General features: G+C 42.3%; 1 protein-coding gene and 1 long non-coding RNA gene across 2 annotated transcripts in view; both read right to left on the bottom strand.

Moving 5' to 3' along the window:
• The window catches only part of LOC121871705 (nephrin-like), a 100,747-nt gene extending 83,243 nt beyond the window's left edge, over positions 1–17,504 (bottom strand). The window contains exons 1-2 of the mRNA XM_042374117.1: positions 17,480–17,504; positions 12,992–13,124 (exon numbers count right to left, since the gene is read on the bottom strand). Coding sequence (XP_042230051.1) covers positions 12,992–13,124; positions 17,480–17,504 — 158 coding nt within the window. The remainder of the gene's footprint in view (positions 1–12,991; positions 13,125–17,479) is intronic.
• On the bottom strand, positions 1,533–8,297 carry LOC121871791. Its single transcript, XR_006089948.1, has 4 exons — positions 7,278–8,297; positions 4,359–4,427; positions 4,155–4,225; positions 1,533–4,014 (listed from the first exon to the last, which is right to left on the bottom strand). It is a non-coding gene; the product is annotated as an uncharacterized LOC121871791 (long non-coding RNA).
• Positions 17,505–21,755: the final 4,251 nt, after the last annotated feature.

The following is a 21,755-nucleotide window of genomic DNA, read 5'->3' as shown; positions in this document are numbered from 1 at the left end:
CAATACTTAAAATAAGCTGATCACACAAACTAAATTAAAAATATTAAAATTTGAGAATATTAACACTTACTGCTGTGCTCTATTTGTTTATAAATCAGTTAATCACTTGATTGAGAGTAATTATTTTCAGTTCTGAAATAACCAGAGGCACAGCTTAAGACACCCAAACCTACAAAGACCATCCCCCATGTGCTCCACTCAGTCCCAGACCTCCATAAAATATCACTGTGTGAAGGTGTGGAACAACTTACCCCCACCCATCAGATCAGAGACTACGCTCCCATTGAATCATCTCTTAAAAAATATCTATTGTCCAAGTATTAGTATTTTTGTAACACTTACTTTTATACTTGTACTTTTTATGTATATTCTCGTTCAACATTCTTCGAACACTGCTGGAGACAGCTGGCAACTCAAGGCCATTTGTTTACTATATAGTAAGTAGTAAAATTTATGAATAAATGTAAAAGTGATTGGTGATTGGTTACTTAGTTCCCCGTTGCTTAATTTTATGGTTGGGCTTTGCTGTTTCGTATTATATTATACTACGTACATACTATAGTAAACAAACGGCCATGAGTTACCAGCTGTCTCCAGCAGTGTTCGAAGAATCTTGAACGAGACTATGCCATCAAAATTTGCCCCGCGAAGGGGCTAGTTTATTGGGCACCCCTTGCTTCCTGTGCAAGGCGAAGGGCACAAACGTTTACAGCCCCAACAGAGAAACATACAGAGTTTATGCTTGCCTTCATGACTCATGGCACGCAAGTGCCTGAAGAACCATGGGTTTTGTCAGGAAGTTACATATAGTGACAGGATGATGGGTGTGGGGGGGGGGGAAATTCCCGGTACAATTTATCTGTATATGGTAAAGCGTGGCAGGTCCCTAATAATGTCAAGTGCCAGGCCTGTCTCCAAGAGGGGGGGGGGGATATTTGGTCAGGGAGGGATGAGGTGTTGGTAACACCTGTTACGTGTACTAATCCAGATGATACTAAATGTAATATAAAAATTCCTTGATGTTGATGAACAGTATATATCAGGTGCCACTAAGAGAGCTCAGGCTCTCATTTGGCTCAGCCATGTCAATATTGATATTATTGTCAACTCTGTATTTGTATTTTTCTGGCTAAATAAACTGTTTCAGTGTCAATATTTGGATCCATCACCACTATACAACAGGAGTTCAATACAACAAATATGAAAGCTAAATTAGAGAGCCTGCTGGTCCTTCATTTCAACCTTCATTTTTGGTATTCCATCATCATCATCATCAGTGCAGCCGATTCAACTCTATTAGTTAGTACCTGAAGGGGTTATGTCCAGTCACCGATGCTTATGAGATTCTTGTATAAAATATGTCCTTAATATAAACTTTTTTTTTAGCATTGGACATAAAATGGCCCCAAATTTAGCAGTCGGGGTCGTCTCCCTGTATTCAAAGTTTAAAGAAATTGAAAATGGTCGCCCCAGCGGCATAAAGCTGCCCAGAACTTAAGAAACTTCATCATTGTGCAGGTGTCGAGGTATATGTACAAAAAGCATGTAGCTTCATTGAGTTTTATTATGTCAAAAACTGTAGCAGAGTATAACATCCACATTATTTAGTCTGGTTATGTATGTACACATCGTTCAACAACTTCTTAGTTCACGTCGAACATTAATGACAGGCTACAGCAAAGCAGCAGTAGTGGCAGCAAAGTTATAAACTCTTCGGGAGGACTATTGTAGAGTTACACATCTCAGTCAAGTTTGTTACACATCTTAGTCAAGTTTGTTACACATCTTAGTCAAGTTTGTTACACATCTCAACCGAACGAGTTTGTTCGGCTACTATTATATTCTATGTAATATGCAAGAGTGATAATAGTAGTAGCATTATGAATTTTGTGACGGAAACCATATTGGTGAGAGAGTTGGGAGGAAGGTAGGTTAAGTGGGTCGGTCATGAACCAGGACTCGGTTTGAATGGTCTTTATTATATCTGTGTCTGTCTACATGTTCATTGGGGCGCCGGCGTTTATAGTAGATTTGGAGAGTGTTTCGTCGGTAGATGTTTCGCGGATATTAAAATCACGTGGTTGTCTGTAGGGTTGAATATCTTGGCCATGTTTGTTGTTGTAGTAGAGGTGAACACTTTACGTGTCTCCAACTCGTCGCCTTGATAGAGTTTCATTCGACGAGTCTTCTTATAGTATCATCTTTTTACTCTGGTATTGTCTGGTACCGGTAGTTGTGACGGTCGTGTTGTTGGCGGGAACAATAGTCGTTTGCAACACAGTCGTAATCGAGGTTTGAGTGTTTGATGGTAAGTGTTTGTAGTAATTTGTAACATCCCTAACATGGTCTTCTTCAACAGTATCAGTATTAATTCTTTTCGCTGGAACGAACTTGTCATTAATTATAGGAAAAGTGATAAAGTTGGGCATCCCATCGGCCACATTTGATACCACTGAGCATTTTTTTTTTAGTTTGTGGTGTCGTCGAGCGTACACCGCCTCTTACGATCACTTGTTGTTTCCTCGTCATCTTCTCGTGTGAGTTTCTGTGGTGTGTTCTTATGTTCCTCGTCTAATTTGTCTGGTTTATCAGAAAGGCGTCCAGCTTTTGGAAGAGATGGTGGCGATGATTGTTTCTTGGGTTGTTGAGCTTCTTCATCGTTATCACTTGCCGATGAAGATCCTTCGAGGGCACTGAAGCGTTTCTATCATAGGCCTTTGGTTTCTTGAGGCGGCGCTTAGAAACAGTAAATGAAGTATCATCATCGTCACTGCTATTAATGCTTCATAGTTTGGGGACTTAGACTTATTTTTGTGCCTGACTTTCTTGTGTGAACCTTTTTTTTTTGGGGGGGGGGGGGCTAAGTGTTGCATTCTTGGAAGGGATAGCATGTCTACCGTCAGTTTCGATGAACATCTCACCAACAGGGCATACACCAACAGCACTGGTAGCGGTTTCAACCAATTTGTCTCAGTCAGTTGGAATGTCATCCTCTGGAGTCGCGTCCGTAGCGTTGATTACCCACCATTGATATCCATAGTCACTAGATTCAACCTTTACTCTCTTGTCGCCCTCCATTACCGCCTTTCCCCTCTCGTCTACTTTTTCACCCCCTCATCTTCTGCAGGTGAGGGGATATTGTGGTCTGTTGGTTTTGGTGAGAATCCACCCATATCCAATGTTGTAAGGACCAAGATGTCCAATATTTGGTTGTACACACACACTAATTGGTTTGAGTCAGCTTCCACGTCAGTTAACACATCGGTGGACTCAGCAACACCACCAACACCCCCCTCCGATGTTAGTAGGGTGTTGGATTTGCTTTGGTACCACTCACATGACGCGAACTAGGTTTCGTTTGGGCACCCCCAATCTCGAATGTGCTTATTTATTGAAGACAGCTTTTATGTTAGTACATAACACCGAGTGTGAGCGACGGTACATGTTGTTGATTTGCTGAACGACAATGGTGTCACACTTCCTGCCAAGGGTTTCACTTCCAGATTTTAGATGTACTTGAGCGCTTCCAAGGCCTGTCACGATCTATTCTCAGCAACAGACGAGTATATATCGTTCGCAAACCTCCTGGAGATTTCTGGTTGGGCTTCGCCGCTGTAGCTGCTACTGCTCTTGCTACTGTTACTGTTGGTTCTGTTATTGTGTAGGTCATAATCCTGGTTAACGCTGACGTCTCATAGCAATACTACCCCCCTTTTCCCTCAATAGATAAAGAAAGGGTGGAAGAACTAGAAGGAGCGGGAGCAAGAGTTGGAGTAGTGGCGGAAGACAGTTCAACAGGTGTGTTTAGTGAGCTACTACTATTAACAGACGTGCACATTACCTTATCGTTGACACTACAGCTATGAATATCGGTGGGTGATGGGGATATTAGAAGAAGCGTTGAGCTTGTTGGTTGAGGGTGACGTGATGCGTCCCTAGCATTTGGTGGTCGGGGCGTCATCGTCTTGGACGCCACATCCATCTCAGCAAACTCCACCACTCTAGCCAGAATATCTGAAACCAAGAAAAACACCAAACAAGTAGAGTATAGATCTCCAACCACCGAGTTTTTAAGATTGTAACGTTTTCACTGCATATATCAACTATACACAACACATGCAGAGAGACGATGCCTGGGCTGAACCTAGACTTACAGTGGATAGCACAGTAGTAGTTCCTACTCCATTACCAGCAACAGAAGAGTTGAGGGTGGTTGGTGGTGCTTCTGTAACAGACAGAGAAAAATTATAACTACCTTCCACTTTTTTTTTTTTTAATAAAGCATAACAGCAATTTTTCAACGCTCCACTACCGTTAACACTCCCTAAAATGATGCACAGATAGACGATGCAACTTACTTGGGGTGGAGGTTTGCGTCGTCTCCAACATTACAGACAACGCCCGTATGTTGTGAGCGATGCAACTTTCTAAAAAAAGAGTTAGAAGAGCGCATCAGTAAGTAAGATACCAAAGACCAACTATAATACACTGTAAGGTTAAAACACACACATGCACACATTCTTACATCACCATAACATCAAATGTCAATGAGACTTCTCAAGATTAACCTCCGGCTTCAACGGTAGACGATGAACACCTCAGCCAAAAGCTACTTCTTCCTCGACTTCTAGGGTGCATTTGATAAAGCCAACCGTGAAGTGATCTTTGAATGCCTCACTCTCATGTATGTGAAGGGCAAACTCCTCATATGGGTTGCTGACTACCTCTCTCATCGACAGGCTCGTGTCCGTTTCCAGGACCACTACTCTAGGATCAGGACCCTTGATCTGGTCACGCCTCAGGGTGATGTCTTCAGCCCTGCTCTCTTTAACGTTCTCATAAACTCAATTTGCTACCTCAACTACACTTTTACTGAGCGCACTCTTGACGATCTTCTCCAAATAACTACCATGCAACATGAACAACCTATGCTCTTCACATTCGCCCGGACCTGTCACACACTCAGGCTTGTCATTTTACGCACTAAAACCAAGTTCATCTCGCACCCCTGGCGTCAGACCACGCTGGCGCTGCAAAGACAAGACATCAAACAAGTACACACCTACAGGTACCTGGGTTTATCCGTGCATGCCACTACCAGAGCCACCACCTCCGCTGTCGCTGCCCACGTCATCTCCCAGTGCCTCCAACGAACGAGACCCCTCCAGTCCCTCGCCCATGACCTCAAAGGAACCTCTGCCAGGGTCCTACGTCTCATGTACATTGCCATCATCAGAGTCTCCATAGATTATGCCTCTCCTGTCTTTGTTGTTGCCTCCCAGCGCGAGAAACAAAGCAGACAGAAAATCCAAAACAGAGCGATGAAACACATCCTCGGCTGCCCCACGACCACCACATTTGAAGTCATGCGATCGAATTACTGCCCTCAATGCCATCCTTGGTGTCAAACTTTTTCTCAGTGAGCAATTGACTCCCTGTCGCACACACTGCACTCACATCATAACACCCCCCCCCCTCTTGACACTGGCCCGGCCACGCTGCTGCTGACATCCTCCATTATCACTTCTACACCGCCCTGATCTCTCTCCCCTGGGTACACTCATCCGCCTCTACCGCCGTGGAGTTCCCCTAGTGTTCATGTGGTTGTCCACACCTTCCCTGGTCGTAAATCCATCCAGCTACGATATATACTCAAACTTAACTGCTTTGAGCAGATTTACGATGCCGCCTTCTCTCTCAAGACCTCCCACCCTCCTCTCCTTGTCTACTGTGATGGGTCTGTTACTGTTACCTCAAGCAGTAATGAGTAGGATAACCCTTAAACAAATAGTATGTTAAGTTGTAAGTTATGTCATGTTTATTGGGCGTGTCTGCCCGTATATAAAGTATCTAGTTAGTGGAGTTACAGAGACAAGGAGTAGTATGGTGCTGTGTGGTAGCGGGGAGGACTAGTTGGTATATAAAACGCCAGACTCAGCAACATGTGTTAGCCAAGGCAGGGCTGAGGCGAGCGGCTCCAACACTCTTGTTGCTGCCACCATAGGGCGAACACATAACCTATTCAGTTTGAGACCTTCAACATGTAAGTTAAACTTATACTTAAGTTTACTTAGGTAGACTGGTCCATTGTATTGCTTATCGTTGTGACAACATGGAAATATGGCAATTGGACATTTATATATGATTACCTACATGTGATTTATTATTTGAAATACTAAGAAAGAATTGTATTCAACAGGTTTGACCAAATTATAACGTTTGAGTTCAACATGACTGGTCTTACTCTCCCATAATCGCTCTAAAAGCGATTAAAGTTACCACGCTGGGCGGCGCTGGGGTAGTCGTGTGGATCCCTGAGCGCCAGGCCCGCAGGAAAATCAGGGTCTATGATTGGGCCTCCTCCAGTGACACTGAGAGCATAGCCATCCTCGCGGGCATTCATGAGGGCGCAACCTATGCCCGCACTGAACACCGGAACCACCTTATCAGCAGCGACAACAATTCTACAATAGTGAGGCTCAAGTGCTCCTCTCCTGCCGCTCATTACAACCTAGCCTCCTTTGCCGGGCTAAAGCAAACTGATGACATCCGTGTCAAGTTTATCCGGATCCTGTCACATATAAGAATAACTGCCTGTGACACGGTTGGTCGGCTTGCAAAAGAAGTGACACAAGAAGAGGACATTGAAGCCACCCTAGCCCTCTCCTTCAATCGTCTCAAATCTCGCATACACTTCGCACAACGAGAGGCATTCGATGAACAACCTCTGACTCGGTCTCAACAGATTGTGTATATGAGACTGCGCCTAGGATACAACAACCTATGGGAATACATTGGCATCCCTGAGCCTGGTTGCACTTGTTGTAAACATTGTGGCCAACCCGACTCTCACACCCTCTCTCACTACATCCTCACTTGCCCAATGACCTCCTCCTAAAAGATCCCCAGCTGTTACCAACACCTGACACGCTTTACGATAAACAGATGAATTGTTCGGGAATTTTCCCCCCACACACCCATCATCCTGTCGCTATATGTAACTTCCTGACAAAACCCATGGTTCTTCAGGCACTTGCGTGCCATGAGGGCAAGCATGAACTCCGTATGCTTTCCTGTTGGGGCTGCAAACGCTTTTGCGCTTCGCCTTGCACAGGATGCAAATGAGTGCCCAATACACTAGCCTCCTTCGCGGGGCAAATCTGAGCTTGTTCGGGATGGTATCCAATTATATCAGGGGCAGTGGCAACACAAGCGACACGATGTTGATGATGACTGTTTTTGTCGTTGTTGAGACTGGTAAGGAGTTAAATACTTACTGGTGGCTGTGTCGGCGACCGTTATTGATGTAGGTACTTGGTGTGTAATTTTCGATGTCATACAGCTTGAGGCAACTAACAAATCCTCAGATGTGCCAGTAGTTTCCAACTGTGGTACTGTACATGTCCTCCATCGACAGCACCGTTGTTAGAGGTGGCGGTGGTGGCAACGGGTGATGCTAGGGGTGTCGGGGCGCAGGAAGTGAGAACAGTGGTCTTCTTGATAACATGTTGTAATGAGACATTGTTTTCAAGCAAGTTCCGGTGTTTGATCGCCAAAGCGTAAGCCTAGTCGCACATTGAGAGGCAGGGCAGTGCAGAGCAGAGCAGACACAGGGCAGGGCAGGGCAGCACAGCATAGCAAAGCACAGGGCAGCATACTTGTAGGTGTGGTGCGCACATTGAGAAGTACTCTGTCGTTGTGAGTGGTACTCTCTCTGCTGTGCTGCCCATGGCTAGTTTACAATATTATTTAGATATGAATTCAGAATTCGACTCGAATACCGAAATGGAACATTTAATGCTACTATATGACAGCAGCAAAGGAAATAAGTCAGTGTGGAGAAGTAAGTATGCGGAGAAAAGAAGTACACACGGAGAATTTGCCTTAACATCAGAATTCTCTGATGCAAGATTTAGGAACGATTTTTGTCTTTATATTGGAGAGCTTCAGCTATACGTTCCCATATCTCATCCTTCAGTTTGCCCTTCATGTAATCACAATGCCTTGTGTTATACAAGACTCTTTCACTCCGTACAGCCTCTATGAGTTCTTCGGAGGACGACATTGTACTGACGGACACGTGCAGGCGTGGAGCAGAAATATGTTTCAAACACTGCGTTGCGCAGCCCGACACAGGCCTGTGCCTGTTCTGTGCTGCCCTGCGTCCCAATGTGTGGACTCGGATTTAAAATAACTAGATAAATTCCTCTCGTGAACAAATATAGTTGTGATCCAGATAATTTTTTAGAAATATAATGAATGTAATAAAATTACTAGGCTCAGAATAAACCATTTACGATGGGTAGTTAAACATGTAGTAAATTTCTTATGACTATACTTAATATTAATATCTACAAATAAATAAATACAACAAAAAAGTCATATAAAAAGTTAAAAGTAAAAATTACTGATACAAGAGAAAAAGTCTGAACACTGTGATGGCCTCAGACGTGTCGTGTCCTAATATATATATATATATATATATATATATATATATATATATATATATATATATATATATATATATATATATATATATATATATAAAATCACTGGAAGGTTCACAGGTAGGACACACTTGTTACACTAAGCCTGTATCTAAGGCTGACACGTCCGTAGACCTAAAAGAATAAGAACACATGAGAAACTTAGCGTAAGTTAGCTGGACATGATGAGACGAGATGCGCTGGAGAGGTCCACCACAGGTTGACATGTGTAAAAGAGAGTGCTAGAAGTCGAGCTGAGGAAATCTGTTGAATTCTGACGCTCCTTATCTGTGAATTGTCTTATAAAACCTCGCATTGAGTGGAGCTTGTGGCAGCGTGACTTTCGATTCTAAAATGTGATTGGTTCCCGCGGTGGCGTCAGCTAGTGTTCTGGAAACAAGTTGAAGCATGAGGATGGTGGTGGGAGGTACTGACTGCAGCCTCTCTGTCGCGCCGGGACTTGTAGATATTTCTGTACTGGCTGACAACGAGCAAGGGGATGATGCATTACAGTAAGGTGGTGGAGGACGTCATTGTTGCCTGTCTGGAGAAATGTGTTGATACAAGTCTCTTAAGGCGGTTATGAAACCATCCTATGGAGCTGGGGTGGTTGGTGGTGGACTTCGTGTTGGTATGGATACGAATGCATGTCGTGTGTGTGTGTGTGTGTGTGAGTGTCGGAGCAAAGATGGTGTGGGTACCTATGTGCGTTGAGATGCTGTGGTGGCGACGACGACGGCGGCGGCGGCAAGTGGGACGGCGGCGTAGGAGACGGCGGTTGTTGTTGCTGGGTGGCTGGGAACATTTCAGCAGATGACGGTTCGCGTACACACTGTTGGTTGCTGAGGTGTAGTATTAACGAAGTCTTCACACTCTACAACTAGAACCTTTGTATAGTGTCGGTTGACCAGAATAAAATTGACCCCAACTTTAAAAACGACCAAGAATAGCAGAGAACAGGATACAGCCCGTCTGAATGGTGGATGGGTAGGTTGTTAGGCAGGTAGCTTGTTAGTTCGGGTAATCGAGTTTGCCTTTTCTGAAGTTGGTAAATTTTTCCAAGATACAGCGACCGCCAGGCTATGATGGGTATATAGGTCGGTACAAACGGGTAGACAGGTTGGGTGTTGAGATTGTCTCCTTTTTTTTTTTAAGGGTTCGGTCCAATTCTTACACTGTGTACCGACCACACAGGTAGTGAGTTGTATATACGAGGAACCATTTCTCCCCTATACCATTACGCCGCGACTCGCGGCATATATAACAGGTGAGTAGGTTTTTATCATTAAAAATAACAAAGCCCACACATCTGGGGCGAACTAATGTAGAAAGTAGTTATTAACCATCCCAGGAAGGAGAGGCAAGTGGAGTGTGAACCATCCCAGGAAGGAGAGGCAAGTGGAGTGTGAACCATCCCAGGCAGGAGAGACAAGCGGAGTATGAACCATCCCAGGCAGGAGAGACAAGAGGTGTGTGAACCATGGCAGGATAGACAAAAGGTGTATGAACCATCCCAGGCAGGAGAGACAAGAGGTGTGTGAACCATCCCAGGCAGGAGAGACAAGAGGTATGTGAACTATACCAGGCAGGAGAGACGAAAGGTGTGTAAACCATCCCAGGCAGGAGAGACGAAAGGTGTGTAAACCATCCCAGGCAGGAGAGACAAGAGGTGTGTGAACCATCCCAGGCAGGAGGCAAGTGGAGTGTGAACCATCCCAGCAGGAGTATGAACCATCCCAGGCAGGAGACAAGTGTGAACCATCCCAGGCAGGAGGCAAGACAACCATCCCAGGCAGGAGAGACAAGTGGGTATGAACCATCCCAGGCAGGAGAGACAAGCGGAGTATGAACCATCCCAGGCAGGAGAGACAAGTGGAGTGTGAACCATCCCAGGCAGGAGAGACAAGCCGGGTATGAACCATCCCAGGCAGGAGAGCAAGTGGAGTGTGAACCATCCCAGGCAGGAGAGACAAGCGGAGTATAGACCATCCCAGGCAGGAGAGGCAAGTGGGTGTGAACCATCCCAGGCAGGAGAGACAAGTGGGTGTGAACCATCCCAGGCAGGAGACAAGTGGGTGTAGACCATCCCAGGCAGGAGACAAGTATGAACCATCCCAGGCAGGAGACAGGTGGGTGTAGACCATCCCAGGCAGGGAGAAGTGGGTGTGAACCATCCCAGGCAGGAGAGACAAGTGGGTGTGTGAACCATCCAGGCAGGAGATAAGAGGTGTGTGAACCATCCCAGGAAGGAGAGGCAAGTGGAGTGTGAACCATCCCAGGCAGGAGGGCAAGTGGAGTATGAACCATCCCAGGCAGGAGAGGCAAGTGGAGTAGAACCATCCCAGGCAGGAGGCAAGTGGAGTGTGAACCATCCCAGGCAGGAGAGACAAGCGGGTATGAACCATCCCAGGAAGGAGGCAGAGTGGAGTATGAACCATCCCAGGCAGGAGAGACAAAGGTGTGTGTGAACCATCCCAGGCAGGAGAGACAAGCGGGTATGAACCATCCCAGGAAGGAGGCAAGTGGAGTGTGAACCATCCCAGGCAGGAGGGCAAGCGGAGTATGAACCATCCCAGGCAGGAGGAGGCAAGTGGAGTGTGAACCATCCCAGACAGGAGACAAGCGGGTATGAACCATCCCAGGAAGGAGAGGCAAGTGGGTGTGAACCATCCCAGGCAGGAGAGAGCAAGTGGGTATGAACCATCCCAGGAAGGAGAGCAAGTGGAGTGTGAACCATCCAGGCAGGAGAGACAAGCGGAGTGTGAACCATCCCAGGCAGGAGAGACGAAAGGTGTGTGAACCATCCCAGGCAGGAGAGACGAAAGGTGTGTGAACCATCCCAGGCAGGAGACACAAGAGGAGTGTGAACCATCCCAGGCAGGAGGGACAAGAGGCGTGTGAACCATCCCAGGCAGGAGGGACAGGGAACAAAGAAATAAGAACGGACATTGTTTCAGTAGAGAGCCTGAACATGCATGACTCGGATGAAGGTTCGTGCATGACTGAGAGAGATAAACTGAGAAATAGAGAGTGAGACAGAGAGAGGGAGGGATGATAGAAAGAAAGAGTGTAAAAGAGAGGAAGAGAGAAAGTGTAAGGGAGAAAGAAGAGATAAAGAGAATGTAAGGGAGGAAAAAGAGAGACAGAGAATGTAATGGAGAAGAAAGGGAGAGAGGGATAGTGTAAGGGAGAAATAGAAGAGAAAGAGAATACAAGAAGAAAGGGGAGAGAAAGGGAGAGAGAAGACTGGCCTTGCAACACCGGAAGAATCGATTTAACCTTAAGTGTGTTGCCAAATTTAGGAAGATTTAAGAGTAATTTAGAATAGCGAGTTGGGAGATAAGTATTTTTCTGCACAGTAACAGAAAGAGAAAGAGAGAGAGGGAGAAAGAAGATAAACTGTGGAGTGAGTAAGGATAGTCAAAACAAAGTTGCTTCCTTTAACAATCTTTCCGTGCCTCTAAACACAAACACCATTTTGAACACATTGGTTCTCTCACTGGATATATTGCTACAGGTATATTTATTATAACTGTTGGCCACACTGATGAAATATAGCCCCTAAAAACAGCACTTACTGCGTATTGCGATAAGAATTTTTTTTAGTTTTAAACTGTACGTCATATTGTCTTGTAGTCCGTGAGAAGTAAAACGAAATGCAAATGTGTTTTTTTCTTTGCACAAGTTATGAGGCATTTAACGCCATCAGTACTAACATGAGGTTTGGGTCATGTGTGTAGATACTAACGACGCTTCACACTGGGGATATTATACTCAGAGACACCTTTACTTATTCCTATATGTAAAATGATGCTTTAACGAAGAGGGATAATTAACAGGTGGAGTAATGAAGTTTCAGGAATTCCTTGACTGAGAGGTCGTGTTCACCTCCAGCTCGAGACAGTGAGAGACACTGACCAGGAACTACAACAATATTAATATGGATGAGATGAAAACAAAATATCATGATATTAATATATGACATCTATCTCGACAAGGTGAGGAGGATTATATATCAGTCAGTTAATTAGTTGATCACTCAGGTAATGATTTAGTCACTCGCTGTCGGGAAGAGTCAGAATTGTGCTCATGCTATTTCTCTAAGGCAATTCTGAATGAATTTCTTCATGACCATGGATGAGCTTGACCAGACAAGAGGCACGGTGGAGGGTAGAGAGGCACGCTGAGTCACCACTACACCCTTGTAGCTCATGTATTCTTATGTGTACCCACTTGTCTTCTAACGTGTACTTGATCGTGTTGAGGCTTTCAGCCACCACAGATCATTCAAAGACTCTCTCGAAAGTTCAAAGCAAGTATTTTCCCCGTTGTAAAACTGATCTGTGACTTTTAAGTTAATTTGGGCGATATAAGTCAGTTAGATCTACCCAGTTACAAAGGAAAACAATAACAATAACAAATTCGTTTCTAACACATTCTTCATATTGTGTATAAAATTCTTAGTAAATGATGACTTTAACCGGCTAAAGAGATTCACTTCATACCTGTAGATGGGCTTGGTGACCCCTTGTTTGTACCAGAGGACGAGAAGGGCTGGGTCAGCGGAGAGTGGAGAGGTCAGGTTACAGGGCAGGTCGGCCACGCCCCTCTCAGCCACCACTACCGCCCGAGTCGGACCTGAAAGTAAGGTGACAAGGTTTAATATCACTGAAGCAGAAGTACAACAACACGCTAAACACAAGCAGTAGGCCAGTGATCACATAGGTAGGAAAGTGGCGTTTTTTTACGATAATGAGATTTATGATTACTTGTTTATTTGTTTTAATTAAGACAGGGCAGACGTAAGGAAAATTCCACTAAAGTACCAGATTTCAGAAGGGCAAACTTTGGCAGTTTAAAAAGGCAGCTTAGAGAGGGGGTGTCGCGCTTGGCCGTGAACCTGACAGATGACACCGACCAGATAACGAGATCTGAGATTGCCGAGTTCCACGACAATTTAAATAGTGAGTTAGTTAATGCACAAAGGCAGAACATACCATACAAAAAACTCAGATCAGACAACAATGACCCTAAATGGCTAAATAATTATTTAAAGAGCATCATTGGCCAAAGGAAGGCTATAGGTAGAAGGATAAATCGTGGCGAAATTCACCTCCGGGATTATTATAGGGTATTGGCGAGTAGGGTTAAAACCGAGATAAGGAAAGCCAAGAGGAATAATGAGGTAAGGCTAGCAAGGGAGGCGAAGACAAACCCCAAAGGATTTTACCAAATGTATCAAACTAAAACACGAGAAAAGATTGGACCAATACGGTCAGACACCGGTGAGCTCACTGATAACGACAGAGAAATGAGCAATAATTTGAATAAATATTTTTCAACAGTTTTCACCACCGAAAATTTAAACATGATACCCGGGGCACCGACTTTATTCAGAGATAGTGAAGAAAACAAATTAAGCGAGATAGTAGTGACTAGTAACGATGTTAGTAAGCAAATAGACAAACTAAAGCCTAATAAGTCACCTGGTCCCGATGAGATATTTGCCAGAGTATTAAAGGAATGTAAGGAAGAGCTTAGTATGCCCTTAGCAAAGTTGTTTAACATGTCCTTAAAAACAGGTGTAGTACCAGAATCCTGGAGGATAGCGAATGTAATACCGATTTTCAAGAAGGGGGATAGATCACTATCCTCTAACTACCGCCCAATCAGTCTAACATCAGTAGTAGGCAAATAACTGGAAGCAATCATTTCAAACTCTATTCGAAATCACCTGGAGAAGCACCGATTGATCAATGATTCCCAGCATGGCTTCACAAGCGGACGTTCATGTCTAACTAATCTATTAACATTCTTTTCATCAGTTTTCGAATCGGTGGACGAGGGGCACAATTATGATGTGGTATATCTCGACTTTAGCAAAGCCTTCGACAGAATCCCCCACGAAAGACTAATTAGAAAGGTAGAAGTACATGGCATCAAAGGTAATACCCTTAAATGGATTAGGGCGTGGTTACAGGACAGGAAACAGCGAGTGAGCATTAATGGCACTAAGTCCCATTGGAGCAACGTCACAAGTGGAGTTCCCCAAGGCTCAGTACTTGGACCATTATTATTTATTATATACATAAACGACATAGATATCGGCATAGACAGCAACATAAGCAAATTTTGCTGATGACACTAAAATAGGACTTGTTATTAAATCTGACGAGGACTCCACAAAACTACAGGAAGATCTAAACAAATTTTTCGAATGGTCTGAAAAATGGCAGATGAAATTCAACGTGGACAAATGTAAAGTACTCAGTATAGGAGATGTAAACAGGGAAACCAGATACCAGATGAACAACGATGCCATAGAGAAATCTGACTGCGAGAGAGATTTAGGAGTAATGATAAGTAGGAACCTAAAGCCAAGTAAACAATGTGTTTTTGCTCGTAACAAGGCTAATAAAGTACTTGGGTTCATACAAAGGAGTGTTAGTTACAAGACTAGCGAGGTCATCCTAAAACTGTATCTTGCTCTTGTGAGACCACACCTGGATTACGCAGTTCAGTTCTGGTCACCGTATTACAGAATGGATATAGAATCCTTGGAAAGAATTCAGAGGAGAATGACAAGACTAATCCCGGGCATTAGGAATCTTGAGTATAGAGATAGGTTAAAGCATCTTAATTTGCACTCCCTTGAGAGACGTAGAGCGAGGGGCGACCTGATAGAGGTGTATAAGTGGAAGGCAGGGCTAAACAAAGGGGACATTACAAAGGTACTCAAACTATCCAACCGGGAGCGGACTCGTAACAATGGTTTTAAATTAGACAAATTTAGATTTAGGCGTGAAATAGGTAAACATTGGTTTGGAAACAGAGTAGTGGATGAATGGAACAAGTTACCAAACATCATCATTAACTCGAATTCGCTGAATAGTTTCAAACATAGGTTGGATGCTTATATGAGCAATAGGGGTTAGGTGTAAACGGGACTGCCCAGTATGGGCCAATAGGCCCGCTGCAGCTTCCTCCAGTGTTATGTTCTTATGTTCTTAACTAATTATAATCACAGTTATGAAACTCTGAAATAAGAATATGTCAACTTTATTAGGTTATCCTTGGTCTAATTTTTCATGTTACCTGGAACACTGGGGACTTCCATTCCCTTTATATATGCTAAAGCTATGTGGACTTGTATAGCAATTATTTATCTGTGTATCTATCTATCTATCTATCTATCTATCTATCTATCTATCTATTCAATGGGGGTTCTTACGTCATATATGTTTTTTTTTGCCACACCCCATTGGTTGCTATCCTATAGTGTTAGGCGTTCGCTTGTGGAGGAGAGTCTGGCGTTTATGGCTGAGCCAAGCGAGGTGTGGCCACCATACTCATGGAACACAAAGCTCTCTCTGTGAAACACCCCCGTGGCATACTGATAAGCTGCACAGTCCTTACTGTGCGTTGAACCGTGACCACAAGGAAGAGAGAGGGAACAACATGAATGTTATTTTGGCATGAGTGTTATTGGCGATTTTTTTTACGGGGATTAGCCCACCCGGGCACAGGTCACTGACCCACATCGGGGCTTGCTGAGGGAGGGGGGAGGGGGCAAAAAATAACCAGAAATAAATATAGAGATGGAAAAAATTAAACAAATCATGAGTGAATAACGATATATATGTTGTGCTGTCGATGTAAGAAAAACAATTGAGACCCTGCAATTGTGTTTAAATGAGGCAGAAAGTCAGATCAGCAACCTGAGACTTGGTCACAATTTTTATGGTGGCATTAGACAGTAGAGTGTTATTGTTAATATGAGTGTTATTGTTGATGTGATTGTTGTTCTTGGCATTGAAATTCATCTCTAAGTGTTTCAGTTGATGTGGCTGTAGGACACTCGGACGAGCACACATTCATGTATGCCATACTTGGTTGAGAGAGCTTCCTTCAAACTATGAGGTTTGGTTCTAACTTCTTTGGGTAAGGTTTCTTATGTTAGAATGTTGTGCAGTTTTGATATCTCGTTCTGAGAAGACATTAAAAGGATTCTCCCAAGCTGCTGTGATTAAACTGTCCACCATTTGATTATCATTATGTGTCTTAGCTTTGTTGAAGTGGTTCACTGTCACCTCAATGTTCTCTTTGGTGTAGATGTGTTTGGCTCCTTGTGTAAGTTACTACCTGCAAACATCTCATGGTATATTATTTCTTACTGTGCCACAAGTTTATATCTTCGACAAGTGCCAATGTTACCTGCATTAATTTTCTGTGAGCGGTTGTCTGTTTGTTTGTTTCGATACATATCCGCCCCAATAGCTTCCTCATATCCTCAGTATATATAAGAACAACATCGTAGATAATTCCTTCTGTAAAAGGCAACAAACAGTGGAAGGATAACTTGTACAGTACTGTATACTCGTAAAGGTAAGGTTGCCAATTTCCCTCTCCATCTGCTGTGGTCAGAGCTTTCAGTAACAACACCAGTTGGATGAAGTTGTTACAATAATTACTGTCTAGACTTCACTTTAGTTCTTCAGTAAAAATACCATTCAGAAATATTTAATGACAATCGAAGCATAAAAAGCTTTTTTATGATCTCCATGTTGCTTAGTTTCTTTTTAAACAATATGATACACCAACGTTGTTAAATGACAGTTTCCACGGTCTAGGAAGTCTATCCTGGGGTTATGTTTCCCCTGAAGGAATTTATAGAGAAATTTGGGTACGCCAATATGAACACAGGACCCCTCAGCCAATAGACTATAATACATTTCTAAGGTATATTTCATCCTTTTCAACATAGAATAAATACTCTCATGGTACAGTATACCAATCAAGGGAAGTTGCAGTTGGTGTTTTTATGTGAAATAACTGAAATGCCTCTCTCTGGCTTTTTTCCAGACACATAGCAACACCAGTTCCACCTTCCCTTGATTGGTATGCGGAGTCAATAAGGTATTCTTTTACCTGAAATATATAAACTTAAGTTCAGAATGTGTTTCTTTAATTTTGAAAATACAATGTCTATTTACCCTGAGCCAAGATCTGATACACCATGTGGATGTGACGACTAGTTCTGAACTCAGTGTTAAAAGACAAGCAATGATTTTTTTTTATTCAACTAACTGATGCCCCATATATTAGTTGTGTATTTTATATCTAATATCTATGAATTCATGTTTGCCCATTGAGCATTAAGTTAAATTTATTTGGCATTTGGAAAGTGGATATTACAATAATATTCAAGCTGTGAAAAGTATTTTGTATTTGGTATCTACAGTACTGTAGGTGCCATGATCACAATTTGGGGAATTTTTAAGCGTGAAGATGCACTCTTTATGTATTAATATAAACACAGACTTTTGCTAAAATGATGCCTTGTACACTTTATGGTGTTACAAGTAAGGCGTTTTATATATATATATATATATATATATATATATATATATATATATATATATATATATATATATATATATATATATATATATATATATATATATATAAGTGTCTGTCTGTCTGTTCCTGCATTTCCATAGTTTTAAAGTTACAGAGCTGAAATTTGGTAGGGTGGGGCAGGTGGCCTTTGGTCAGGCATAAGGAATCAGACAGCTTACATTCTCAGTTATGAAGACGTAAACAGTTTACATCACCAGACATGTGGGAACAAACAATTTACAAAAAGGGTAAAAAGTAGAGAGTTTTTACCCCTAGGCATGAAGTATTAGCCACGATACAATTGCCCCCATATCCAGTGAGCGTTGTTCACGCTCCATAAAGTATATTTATTATTTTGTATGAGAAAATATGACACAACGGACAAAGGACTTTGACAACTTTATTGAGGCAACAAGAGTCGCGGTGTTAATTTTTAAATTCATCGGATCCTCCGTAAAAGGTAATATACCTTTTGGAGCCAGAGATGAATCTCTCGTTTAAAAACACACTGAACACAAATAGGAGACGAACAACTTACCGTGCTTGAAGGGAGGTTCTCTTGCACGGTTACCTTAAGCACGGTTGGGATCCCCCAAGAGAAAAAAATGAGATAAGAGCTTTTAACACAACTACACAGTATGCGAGGGTTGTGTATCACCATCACTATTATTTTATTAATGCTCGTTTAGTGGCTAACTATAATACCTTACAGGTATAGAACTCCATAAATGTGTGTCTATCAGGGGTGTGGAGTAGTGTTGTCGTGGCTGGCTTGCTTCATGTGAGCTGTATGGCTGAGAGGCTGGGTCGCGTGTGCCCAGTTACAAGTGATGGCATGTACAGTACATAGCCCAACTTAGCAGAGGTAGCACCACGTGGGCTCGGTGAAAATCCTAGTGAGCAAAAAAAAATTTTGTTTTTCACTTGGCCCCGTTAGTCGTCTGGCTTTCAGATCATTTTTCTTATTCAAATTTATGGGAAGAAACGTAATAAATTGGACTTTTTTCATACATATGTATTATGCAATATATATTGTGAAATTTACAAGAATTGTTTTCCAAAATATGTAATATAGCCTATATTATAAAAACAATCAAATTTGTGAAAAAAAATTCCGACGATGGACAGTCGGGATTGCATTGTAAGTAAAGTATAAAATACTTAAGAGCGTAATTTCGGGAATTAGCTCACAGTAAAAAAACGTCAGATAACAATTTAAGAGCATTATCAACAACATCAACCAAGCAGTAGGTAGTAGGCAGCTACCAAACAGGGAGGTAATACCGCCTGGGAAGATATTGGAAGCATAATGTATTGTCTAATGGTAGACCCTGCTGCCATATGGCATCACGAAAATTGTGACCAAGTCCCAGGTTGCTGATGTGACATTCTGCCACATTTACACACAGTTGCAAGGTTTCAGTTGTTTCTCTTACTTTGACAACACAACATACATACTGTATATTATTTTTCACTACTGAGCTTCTTTTTTTTGTATTCATTTATGGTCCTTTATTATTCGCCCCCACAGGCCCTTATTTGGGTCATTCACCTGTGCCCTGGTGGGCTAATCCCGTAAAAATAAAATAATAATAATAATAATAATAATAATAATAATAATAATAATAATAATAATAATAATAATAATAATAATAATAAAGCACGGTAAGGCACTGGTTCGGATAAACGATCGTTGGTAAAATGAGCGTCATATACGATTATATACACTTAGAATAGAATATATATATATATATATATATATATATATATATATATATATATATATATATATATATATATATATATATATATATGATTGTGTGTGTGAGAGATACGTATGTATATCAGTGCTCACATACTGTACACTCACGCGCTAACATTTATAGACACGCGTAATTTCACACAACTAAAATCACTACAAAGCTAAATTAAACACATATATAAGGTCAAAAGTCTGGAATTGCAGTCAAACAAAGATACAAACACACACACATATGGTTTTACCAGAATTTAAATAGCCAGTAATTTCATGAATATGTATGATTGATAGAAATACGTATGTATTATTCGATCGAAGCAATTAATAAAATTACCTAATTGTTAAATCATATGTTAATTTAGATTTATAAAATAATTTACTTGGGCTTTTTTGGTAATTTGATCTACCTCTGGATTTGTAAACCCATTTAGCATCTCTGCCGTATTTGTCCGGCAGATTTATTGCTTCCACTCTGGGCCTTCCTTCACATTGTTACACTTGGCATGTTCCCTAAAGCTGAGAACCTCTCTCCGGATTACTATCAATGGGAACAAGCGACTCGCTCGGTTTGACTGGAAGGAATTGGTGTCAGCGAAGCCCCACAGATTACATTACCAGCATTCCTATTCCCCTGCACAGCATCCAATTAAATGGTTGAGAGGTCGTTTCAAAATATATTAGAAGAGTTTCATGAGTAAAATACCCACTCAGCCTCTTCGTGGGGGTTGGTCACACCCCAAGCAAACAAACCCACTTGAACAATCCTATCGTGAAGGTTTTTTTTTCCTTCAGAAATCCTCTAAAGGGATTCAAATGACCTGAAGAGAGATTTGTCTGCAGGCGATGGGTGCCCCTCAAGCTGAAGATTTCTACTAGCACCCTTAAACTTAGGCACTCGCCACTATCCCAGACATCCGTGCTAGAATAACCCATCGTCTTGTGGCCCCTGTCCACACTGTTTACAAATGTATCTTCGGCAACACGTGGGCAGACCAGCACAGGAATCACCCCATTCGTCTGTGGGACCTCCGGGGGTTAGCATGTGAGACACAACGACGTTAATGCCATCATCAAGAGGGGTGCACAGGAACCACAGATATAAACATCCAATAACAAGCACCCACATGGAATCACGCTGGTCCCCTTGAAGGATGGTAAATAGCAGGTGTGTAATTATATATGTATTTTCCCCCGGCACCTACCTATCTCTCCCAGAGTGCAGCTGGAGCAAGGAGGGAAACAAGCTCGAGGCAAAGTACAGGACGCTGAACCACGGATATTGTTTTCTCCCAGTACAATCAGAGACTCTGGGACTATAGGGTATCAATACCCTTCCTGACTGAGCTGATCTCCAAACTTAATATAGTCACTAGAGATCTCAGGCCATCGAGTTACCTGTACCAGCGCCTCAGCATAACAGTTCCGAGGAGAGATCTCTACCGTATATTGGGCTCTCTTCCTTAAACTGAGGAGCTTGAGGCAGTCTTCAAGTTGTGCTTGTAGCTCTTACTACAGCTTGGAACAATATATACAAAAATAGGAAATAAAAAATAAAAAGTAGGCAAAGCTGTGTATGAGAAGGCAATATTACGCTTAGTTCATAAAAATATCCCAACTTTCCTTGAACAATCCTTAGTTTCCTCTCTGAGGCGAAGGGTCTCTAATACAGAACCAACCAGAAATGATACTCCCCTGCATGTATAAACATACACGGTAAAGTCCCATAAATTCGATGTACCATACTAAAGGATCAAGTGAATGCCTTTGGAGCAAATATTTCAAAGAGCTGACAGTATGTTTTTCCTGAGCCTGATGTGTACAACAGAGTTAAAATTCCAGGGATTACCATCAACACTTCTTAAGATGTAGGAAATTTATGAAAATAAGTTTATGTATTTCCTTTCTTGTAGAACGGCATGACTAATGTAAGTGTCAGGGATATTATAAGAAAACAAATGTCTTACGTGATGTATGTCATCCTGTTTCTTATAATCAGCTGACCTTGGTGGTTAAAATTATTTAGTTTTTCTTTTTTCATCCAGTTTCAGAATAAAGGCCAATTAATCGTGATGTTTAATTTTGGTAGTATACAGGATTGTATCACCGTACTA

The sequence above is a fragment of the Homarus americanus genome, unplaced genomic scaffold, assembly GCF_018991925.1.
Source record: "Homarus americanus isolate GMGI-L3 unplaced genomic scaffold, GMGI_Hamer_2.0 scaffold39675, whole genome shotgun sequence".
Lineage (NCBI taxonomy): Eukaryota > Metazoa > Arthropoda > Malacostraca > Decapoda > Nephropidae > Homarus > Homarus americanus.
This window is presented reverse-complemented; position numbering and strand designations above follow the sequence as displayed.